At 42.0% G+C, this 9,500-nt stretch overlaps 3 protein-coding genes across 3 annotated transcripts; all 3 read right to left on the bottom strand.

Annotated features, from left to right (window-relative positions):
* Positions 1–609: 609 nt before the first annotated feature.
* On the bottom strand, positions 610–2,457 carry LOC129618102 (DNA (cytosine-5)-methyltransferase-like). The gene is made up of 7 exons (XM_055532974.1): positions 2,429–2,457; positions 2,057–2,371; positions 1,806–1,986; positions 1,542–1,716; positions 1,278–1,449; positions 945–1,196; positions 610–721 (listed from the first exon to the last, which is right to left on the bottom strand). Exons 1-7 carry the CDS (start codon positions 2,455–2,457, stop codon positions 610–612), a joined length of 1,236 nt encoding a protein of 411 aa, XP_055388949.1.
* Positions 2,458–2,548: 91 nt separating this feature from the next.
* On the bottom strand, positions 2,549–4,903 carry LOC129618100 (uncharacterized). The gene is made up of 4 exons (XM_055532973.1): positions 4,794–4,903; positions 3,831–4,666; positions 3,231–3,786; positions 2,549–3,047 (listed from the first exon to the last, which is right to left on the bottom strand). The coding sequence occupies exons 1-4, from the start codon at positions 4,901–4,903 to the stop codon at positions 2,549–2,551; spliced, it is 2,001 nt and encodes a 666-aa protein (XP_055388948.1).
* Positions 4,904–6,800: 1,897 nt separating this feature from the next.
* On the bottom strand, positions 6,801–8,102 carry LOC129618099 (uncharacterized). The gene is made up of 4 exons (XM_055532972.1): positions 7,925–8,102; positions 7,549–7,817; positions 7,129–7,448; positions 6,801–7,002 (listed from the first exon to the last, which is right to left on the bottom strand). Exons 1-4 carry the CDS (start codon positions 8,100–8,102, stop codon positions 6,801–6,803), a joined length of 969 nt encoding a protein of 322 aa, XP_055388947.1.
* Between the last annotated feature and the right edge of the window lie 1,398 nt (positions 8,103–9,500).

Raw genomic sequence — 9,500 nt, 5'->3', positions numbered from 1 at the left:
TTGCTGCAGACACGGCCCATATCCATGAACAGGTTGAAGTGGAGTGCTTTTTGGATATTAAGACGCCTACCTATGTTCAGCGAGTGACGTAAGTTCGTCCATCGATTTGACATTCATCCATTCGGCATTCCGTTCATCTGTCATTCTGTTTATTTGTAGGAGACCTTCATTCAATATGACTCCCAGAACCCCCGCATCAACCGATGCTCCCGCTACTACAGATTCATCGCCAACATCATGATCCAACATCATGATCTTATATCGCTAATCCTATCGCAATAACGTGATACTATATCGTGACATTATCGCCAGCATCACTACTTTTGCTCCCATTTTTAGAAGTTCTTTCTTGCAAATTCTTAGCTGACAGGTTTTTTCATCTCGGGCGATTGAGGCGAAGTCCATTATTTGAGGGTCCTCGCTAGTTCATGCCTTGGAATTTTTTTGTGTAAAGAGGGATGATGCCTTTGGACAATTGTACAAAGGCGACGGTCAAAAAAGAATGCGTCGACAGTTTTGTCAGCGTCGGCAGTTTTGTCAAAAACAATGTTTGGACAGCATGTTGGTAAGCAGGAGACCAACAACTTTAACACTGAAACAATTCGAGTATCATTCATCCGAACACTTTGATACCCACTTGATTGAATTTCCGATCAGTGCGTAACGTTGCAATCGTTTCAATCGCTTCGGAAACGTGAAGCCCTTGGAGTATCCGTGCAAGCTGAAGATGAAAAATGAATAGAATAGTCGATTATCTTGATTATTCATCTTGATTATTAATCAAAGTCATCTTGATTATTCATAATACATCTTGATTATCATCTTGACTATTTATCACCTCAAGAGTTCCTTTTCCGTAAACCATCGCACGACTTCATTTGAAGCATTCACCACTCGAAATCTGCACAACTGATCAGTCAGAACACCACAGTCTGAAAAGTTACCTTCGAGGACACAAACGGTTCGTCTCACTCAGATGAATTTTATAATCCTCCACTATTTCTGAACCATCCACAGATATTTCATTTAATTCTTGAGACTCATGACTCGAACTTCTGTTTCCATCCACTGATGTTTTTGCTCTCTTGGGATCGATGTCTTCCGTCTCATTTGACTCTCTTGGTCGTTTTTGCCTTCCCTCACTTCTCTCTTCACAAACAACAATCGGTCCAGATTTTCCAATTAATCGACCGTAACTGACAAAAACCAAGAAATCAAACGAGATGAAATCAGAAACCGCATCCTCACTGGAGGAAAAATTTTATGAAATTCCTTACCCTTTCGTAACAGTCGTCGATGCAGTACAATGACCATCCACGACGTCGAATCGAAAAGTCGAATGTTTCTGTAGAGTCTCTGTTGGAATGATAAGATCTCTATTTATCTCGTCATCGATATTTATAGCTTCTAAGTATTGGGACATTGGCGTCATTTTCGTTGGCTTTACTCCTAATGGGAAGGAACGAGATAACTACCGTCATTAAAAGACCTTTTAGTAAATGAGAAACTCGAATTCAGAGTCTTTTCTGATGATATCCTACCGAAAAACAACCTCGATGCTTCATCGCAAACTGTACTGTGGATAACATCCTCTTCTGAATGGATGGAATCAGATTGATCTATTGTGGATAATACGGCACAGCAGTAGTAGCGAACGCGAGTGTTCGGGATTCCAAATTGAGTCGGTGACAGATGAAACTGCTGGATTGAATACTTCTGAAAAAAACAAAAGTAGAATTATGGAATGAGGCGAATGGAGTCATGATAACAAATTTATGAATGCCTCATTGTGGAGGGATGCTCACTTTCGACTTGAGAATTTCAAGCATCTCAGAATGGGAATCAGATTCATTGAACCCGATAACATTTTCCACAAAAAAATATGTCGGAGGCGACTTACAATCTCTGAAAACGGAATAACCAATCCCACTGGATTTGCATTCGGAAAGAGCTTGCCAATCCAACAAGCATCCAACTTGCGCAGAGCTAGAAATACCTCAAAATTCTCAACAAATGATGAAATCCATCAGAGCGAGCATCACAGGATTGTTTTTGCAGGCCTCCTCGCGTATAGGGTTGACATGGAGGAGAGAGAAGCCAACAGGTTGCCTTCCCGTCTAGATCGCCAACCTTTAAATTTTGAACATTTATCGTTTTTGGAGCGTCTTTGAAGTTCAATTCGTAGGTTAAATTGGCGTTTGCGTTGATATCATAAGCTCCCAGTATTTTGATACGCCCATCAATGATTGCTTCCTTTTTTGTGTCAGAGTCACTTTCAGACGATTTTCTCTCTCCCCCTGAATCCCGACTCTCAAGAGCTGCAATCGCCTCATTCAATGCGATTCGAAGTCCGCCTATACCTGAAAAAAATCTGAAAATTTGGAATAGTGTCCAAGACTAGAAAATGAGGCAACGCCAACCATCTCACTCGAACACTTTGAACACCTTTTTCTCCATTGTCGGCAGGCCTGCTGTTTCTGTCACTCCTTGGTTGAATAAAACAAATTTGTTCAAAGAAACGGAATTTGGAAAAAGTGCCACACCCTCATTATGCAACTTCACTCAAACGCACGCTAAAACCGACTTCCCTGTTTGTCTCGCTTTTCCATTGAAGCACTTCCAACTCAATATACGCCTCGATCGTCTTCAATAATTGCTCCTTAGTGAAACCCATTCGAGCGACTTGTCCTTCTATTTCAATCATTGGTAACCATCCATTCCATCCATCACGCTTCGAATATCGATTATCAATATCTTTCAATATATCAAGAATGTCACTCTGATAGTCTGCTTTCTTTCGTTTTCGCTGAGCAGCTTCTTGTTCTTCAGTGACAGATCGCTTTGATTCTGCAATCAGTCGCAGTCCTTCCTCGACGTCTCCTCTTTCCACGATATCAGAGAATCGAAGTCTCGCGCACGCTTGAGCCAGACGCAGAACAGCAAGAAGTGTTCGTGGTGTTGTATAAGTTGTCGATTCTGCATTCATGTTTCGTCTTTCAGTTTGACGCAAATCGACATAATATTCCACAACTTCCTTGATCAGAGTCCTGAAATTCAAGTTAGCCATTGAATCTATGTATATCCATAAATCCTAAACAATCGGTTGATGTATTGATCTCTTTACATGTTCATCATCAGATATATTTCATGATCTATTCATCATCAGATATATTTCATCATCTATTCATCATTAGGTATATTTCATTATATATCATTAGACAATTACGTACTCAGAGATTCGGGGATTGTAAGTTTTCGCTTTTGAAATTAATAATCGAATCGTTGCGGCATCAAAAATCTCTTGTCCATCTATATCGCGACTGACTCCTCCTCCATTCGTCGCGGTCGAGTCCACTCGATTAGCGGATGATGACAGTTGATGCACTTTCAACACATGTCTTGCTAATCTCGAGTCGTCCTCGCGATCTGCTTTATCCAACAGCAAAAATTGAATGTCGAATCGGGATAATAACGCAGCAGGAAGATTCATGTTTTGCATTGGAGTCTTTCTTATATCATAGCGTCCATACTGAGGATTAGCAGCAGCAAGTATTGACGTCCTGGCGTTCAATGTGGTTGTTAATCCAGCTTTGCTGATAGAGACAGTTTGCTGCTCCATCACTTCATGGATTGCTGTTCGATCATATTCGTCCATCTTATCAAACTCATCAATGCAGCACACCCCTCTGTCGCTTAACACGATAGCTCCACCCTCTAGTGTGAAATCTCCCGTTAATGGGTCCCGTACAACGGACGCTGTCAGACCGACGCCGCTACTCCCCTTTCCTGAAATGTCATCATGATCTGAATTCTTCCGTTCTTGCTCGTACCTGTAGTGTAATGTGCTCTTGGTGCAATTCTGCAGATCTGCCCCAATAATTGACTTTTAGCAACTCCGGGATCGCCCATCAACAGAACATGAATATCGCCACGCAATTGCATTCCATCTTCAAATTTTTCTGTTACTCCTCCAACCAGTTGAAGCAGAAGAACTTTTTTAACATCTTCAAGGCCATGGATTGATGGAGCCATCGATCGAGCCATTTTTTCGTACAACTCAGGATCGTTTTTGTAGCGATCAAGAATCTTTGCTGTTTCTTGGTTCTCTTCAAGATTCAACCCATTCATATTTTCCTCGTATCCTTTTTTCGCCACAATCGCATCTTGGACGTGGAATTTTGTTTCTGCTATTAGATGGGAGCGAAGAGCTTGGTATCCGGTGTTTTGGACAGGAAGAAGGACTCCAGCGAGAACGACACTCATTCCAGGGACGAGACGACGAGTCAGTGATCCCTCCACAACAAGCTTTTGAGTTCGGGGAATTGAGCCTGTTGGGACTCGATTGGCGGGTTCTTGAATCTTAATTTCTTGATACTTAATGAACTTTGAATCCACAAGTTCCAGAGTTAACTCGCCCTTCTTCTGATTATTACGACACGCTTCAGATTGACAAAACATTAATGGCATGAACGATGGGGCGTCAATTGGTTGGTGTGCTTCACATCCACAGTCTTCGCATCGATAATACGCAATCTGCAATCTCGGTTTAACTGTTGACACTTTTGTCACCACGCCTTCCATTCTAACAAGTCGTCCCATATGTTTTGATCTGACGTCTCGAACAGACAGGGTTTCTGCAATTGATACTGGAATCAAGCGTATCTCGCTGCGAATGGGAAAAAAGAAAGTCTACAACTATCAACAATCCTGAAGCACTCACTAGGGGGACACGCATGTGGACGGGGACTTTAGCTCGCTCCATCACCTCCAAATGTCCCAAACCTCTTTCAAACTCTGAAATATCGATGTTAGTCTCTGTCTCTGTTGACGATTCTTCTGTTGTTACGATTTTTGATTTCCGAATCTCTTCAGCTGCTTCATATAACAATTGGATATAACGCATGCAATTGTTGACGACACATTCAGGAATCGAGGCATCCAACTCGTTGAGATGACCCTCTTCGAAGAACTGAAATGGAAGACAGAGAATCCGTCAGATCGCAGACGGTCAAGGCGACAGAAAAAGTCAGATCTAGAGGGAGTGAGATCACAGATTTATTTACTTTTATTAAATCTTCCACATGAACTTTCAGCACCGTCGACTGCTTGTTTGTTATGCGTTGCTGAGATAATGAGGATTTAACGATCATCTCTGCTATCTCTCCCATCCTACCAGCTGATTCAAATATTTTTTCGTTCCATGAGGAGCACCAACTTCATTGGAGTTGTCTTCGCAAAATTCAGATAGAAATAAGCGAAGCTGGTCTCTGTGATGGCCGTAATTGCGCACTTGTGCAGTGATGTAACGTGTGATTGAGATTTCATCGTAGCCAGAATTCAATACAGATGATGAGAGCGGACCCCCTGAAATATTTGATGATGCAGCAACGGCCATAGATCAGGTTTACTGAAGCTGAGGAAGTCTGTCAAGATACAAAAAAATCTCCTAGTCAGGTCCCGAATTTAGACGATCCATGTTTGATTACGAATTGCAATAAATGAACTGATTGCTGCTTAGTCTATGGGTTGACTTGTGTACAAAACAAATCATCGAAAAATGTTCACAGCACTCCACTTTCCTTCGTTCCACCCAATTTTTTCGAAGTCTTTCTTGGCTTCTTTGCTGGTCGCTCGCTTGCAGCTGCTCCTATGCTTTGCCTTGCGTGCTTTTTCCTGTTAGGTTCATCAGATTACAGTTAAGTGAACGAGAGCAAAACTTACTTGCTGGTTGTGTGTCCGGATTGGTATCCACCGCTAGCATCTCCTGCTTTTCGTCCTAATTCATCACCTGTTGGCGATTGATTGGCGGTGTTCGTCGACTCTTCTTTCATTTGATTCACTTTCCCCCGCCAAATACTGCGTTCCTAGAAAGGTGTTTCCAAAATTGAACGTATGAAAGCAAAGATATTCATACCTTTTCTAGTTGCTCGATTTTGGCGTTACATTGAACGAGGGTTGCAACATCAACACGAAGGGCGCTATAGAAAAATGATACCATCTGGATTAGGGTCAATTTCTTCTCACTTGAAGACTTCTACAACCTCACGGTCGCTATAATTTGGCCACAACGGTAAAGTTTTTTGTGTCAAACCCTAACGCTTTCAATTCCTGTTCTATTTTCTGTTCATGTTTCTTGAAGACTTGGAGTGTGTGAGGATGATGATGATGGCCGGTGGAATGCCGACCAGAGGTGTTGCCTGAAAAATTCGACAAAATCAAACCGCAATTGAGTTTGTACATCGAAATCACGTACCGGCAGCTGGGGCACTACCAGGCGCTTGAACTCCTGCGGCTTGAGAAGTTGATGGGAGGGCTAGAAGCAAAGGAGACGCAAACTGTTGCATCATCTGAGACGCTAATATTGTTCCTGGCCGGCGGTGATTTGACAGATGCTGTTGAACAGCTTCAAGCTGAAGATTCAAATGTCACGTAGCATCATCAACGACACCTTACTGGCAGCTTCAAGTCTTCTTCCCCAGAAACGCCAGCAGTAGGAGCTGTAGGAGTTGTGCTCCCACGTGCAGGTTTTCTTTTCTTCGCCGAACCAAGAGCTGACTCATCACGTGACGTCTTCCTGGACGCCTGAAAACACACAATGCATTCACTGAAGCTTTGCAGGACAGATGCACAATGCGTACAAACTCGGCCTTAGATAGTTGCTGCAATAGTTGCTTTTCACTTCTCCTCTCTTTTTCTCCTGTTTGTTTGTATTGCATATCTAGATATTCTCTCCTTTGTTTGTCGACGAGAGGGCTGTGGTGAAGCAATCAGTCGTAGGAACATGATTTCAAGAATTAAACCTACTCATAATGAAATTTGATATATGGGTGCCTGTTCAACTCCTCTTTTGTTTCGGCCACTAACTGGGCTTTTTGATGAGCCAATGCATCAATATTTGTTTGATTTCCGATCGTTTGGGACATTTCATTGAACCTTGCTTCCACTGATTGGATTTTTTTTCTAAATTCATGTTCAACTAAACTTCTTGCGATAGAATAATATCTGCGAGAAGGAGAACCGATAACGTCGAAGGCATAGAAGCTCGATTGGAAAGCTTGCAGACATCCATAGTGAGAGATAAACTCCCTCCCCACCCTCAGCAGAGAACCCCAATGCAGACGGTCTTACCTGTCTTTCAACGATTCTAATGGTCTTGGTTGATATGGTTCAATTTGTTCGACAAGGCTTTTAATGCGATCAGCAGGCATCAAGGATAACGCCGCTGTGGCTGAGAACGACCCAAGGACGATTGAATCTGACTTCTTCCTTGATTTTGATACGTGCTTCACCTTCGTATCTGTTTGGACGCCCTTTGCCTTTGAAAGAGCTTGTCTTAAGAGTGTAAGAGGTGCGTAACGATCATAGATTACTGTGAATCGCAAATCAAACTCGTCGCACAAATCGAAAAGATAATCCGTTTCCCAGGAACTCCATCCAACTGAAGAAGGCTGAGGAAAGAAACATAAAATTAATGTAAAGGGATTCGTCACAGAGAGCGCCACCAATCGTGCTCCAAATGGAAGAAACAATTTCGCATTTGGGATTTACCGCAACATGTTTCGCATAAAATGAAGGTGAATAGCGAACAACTTGTGCCTTCTTGTTAAACGAAGCCGGTCCATAATCTGAGACAGCCCTAAACTTGCAACATGGCTTTTGATCGTTCTCATTCATCTGAATATCTTCATCTTCGTCCTTCTTCTTTGTGTCACTCAATCGATGCCAATGATGTAGATGAATCTTTGCGGGATGTGCCGAATTACTGAATTCGCACCAAACCCATCGAGTTGTTTCTCCATCACGACGACTTTTAAAGCCTGAAGAAAGAATTTTATTAATTTAACAAGCAATAAAACGGACAAATGAGAGAATGACACACAAGTATGATCATCTCCATGTCCCTCCTATCATTAGTTTCATATACCTTCGCTCGCTTGTATCGGTAACGATGCTAGGGACGCATTTCCATAGAGTTGGAGTACTTCTCGCGCGACTCCAGTAGGTCCCTTTTTACGCGGAGGCTTTGTTGCCTTCAGTCTTTCATTTAAGTTAACGACATTTTTAATTGTTGTTTTCTGGACCCCTAGAATGTCTGCAATCATCTCCTTAATAGACACTCAAAAAGTTAAGGGGGTAGCTTCCCTGGTTCTTTCTGTTTTCCAGTGGCACCTGGCGATGATTATATCTGAAACCTATAGAGAGAGCGTGTTTAAACATTTCGTCGGGTTGGCCGCAGATTGGCTATTGAGAAGTTTGTTGTGTTGTGCTTGTTGGTTTGCGATAAACAAATAGAGGACGATTGTAAAAATCTGAATTATGACTTCCTTTATGCAGATCTTTATTTAACTCGAAAATTTCAATAAGTTGAAATTTAAGTTCTTTTTGCAAATAGTCGTCAAAATGATGAGGCTTGAAAATAATTGTGGGTAGCGTCGATTTGAAGTCCTCCTTGATCCTTCGCTTCTTCCTGTAGGAATCCCATCCTTGGGGTTCGAGAACAAAATGTCCTCCTGAACGCAACGAACGAAGGACTATGGGAGTTTCTGGATACGTGCTTACCTGGTTTCAGATAATCGTAAATTTTTCGAAATGTTCTTTGAATCCCTTGATCTCCAGTATTCAGATGAATCCACTTAGTTACAGAAAGTGCCAAGATTGTGTCATACGCTGAAGATGAGGAGTTAAAATATCGCGAAAAGTCATCAGCCCGGAATTCAATATTGAATGGGAATGGCGGGTTGGGCGGAATGACTTCTGGAGACTCTAAAAGAAGGCGCAGGTCGGATGGAACTTGATCTTTAGATTTTGGAATGTCTGGCAGACAATTTGAAAAAGATGAAAGAGGAGCTGCATCGCTTTGTTCGGTTGTTTGACTTTGATGTTTGAAAAAGAAGTGATATTTAATAGATCTTAAAGTTTGAAGCGCCTTAGAGATCAGTTGCACATCAATGTCCACTCCAGTGACTTTCAATGGATGAAAAAAAACTTGCAATTGTAATTGAAATCAGTCCAATATTGCATCCGACATCAAGAACAGATTTATTTGTGAAAAGATCATCTTTGTATTTTGATACAAGAGATTGCAGTCTAGGATCGATGTACCGAATTTTATCTGCCGATTGAGTTGATGATGATCCTTGCAAACAAGATCCTGAGTCTTTCGGGTTTTCGAATGATTCATTGACTTCTCTCATGTGAGTGTCGAAGGCCTCTCTTCGTATTGAATAATACGTGTTGTAGTTTCCATATGTAAACACCCGTTTACCGCGATGAAATTCTGGACCAGAGACCAATCCAAGTGGAAGTAAGGGTCTTGTCTTTGTCTTAGAAGCTTTACCATCTCGTTCTGTTCGCTCCTGTATTGCTGAAGACTTGCCGTTAGTGTCCTTTGAAGGTTTCAATTCGGCAAGACGTTTTACAACTTCGCATGCAATTCGATGCTGGAGAAGCTTCTTCCAATGCAGAGCGACTTCAGCGCTAAATGGATTGCTCGATAAGGA

Source organism: Condylostylus longicornis, unplaced genomic scaffold, assembly GCF_029603195.1.
Source record: "Condylostylus longicornis isolate FDR11 unplaced genomic scaffold, ASM2960319v2 ptg000726l, whole genome shotgun sequence".
NCBI classification, from domain to species: Eukaryota; Metazoa; Arthropoda; class Insecta; order Diptera; family Dolichopodidae; genus Condylostylus; species Condylostylus longicornis.
The sequence above is the reverse complement of the archived record's forward strand: the minus strand, read 5'-3'. Positions and strand labels throughout refer to the sequence as shown.

Coding starts and splice junctions, on each gene's coding strand:
- LOC129618102 (XM_055532974.1), bottom strand. CDS start 2,457: ATGGAGAAAAAGGTGTTCAAAGTGTTCGA. Junction 1,987..2,056: donor CCCTATACGCGAGGAGGCCT/GCAAAAACAATC, acceptor AGGTATTTCTAG/CTCTGCGCAAGTTGGATGCT. Junction 1,197..1,277: donor TCGACGACTGTTACGAAAGG/GTAAGGAATTTC, acceptor GGTTTTTGTCAG/TTACGGTCGATTAATTGGAA.
- LOC129618100 (XM_055532973.1), bottom strand. CDS start 4,903: ATGCGTTATATCCAATTGTTATATGAAGCAGCTGAAGAGATTCGGAAA. Junction 4,667..4,793: donor ACTAACATCGATATTTCAGA/GTTTGAAAGAGG, acceptor TCCCATTCGCAG/CGAGATACGCTTGATTCCAG. Junction 3,787..3,830: donor AAGAGCACATTACACTACAG/GTACGAGCAAGA, acceptor ATGACATTTCAG/GAAAGGGGAGTAGCGGCGTC.
- LOC129618099 (XM_055532972.1), bottom strand. CDS start 8,102: ATGATTGCAGACATTCTAGGGGTCCAGAAAACAACAATTAAAAATGTC. Junction 7,449..7,548: donor TTTATGCGAAACATGTTGCG/GTAAATCCCAAA, acceptor TTCTTTCCTCAG/CCTTCTTCAGTTGGATGGAG. Junction 7,003..7,128: donor TTAGAATCGTTGAAAGACAG/GTAAGACCGTCT, acceptor TCCTTCTCGCAG/ATATTATTCTATCGCAAGAA.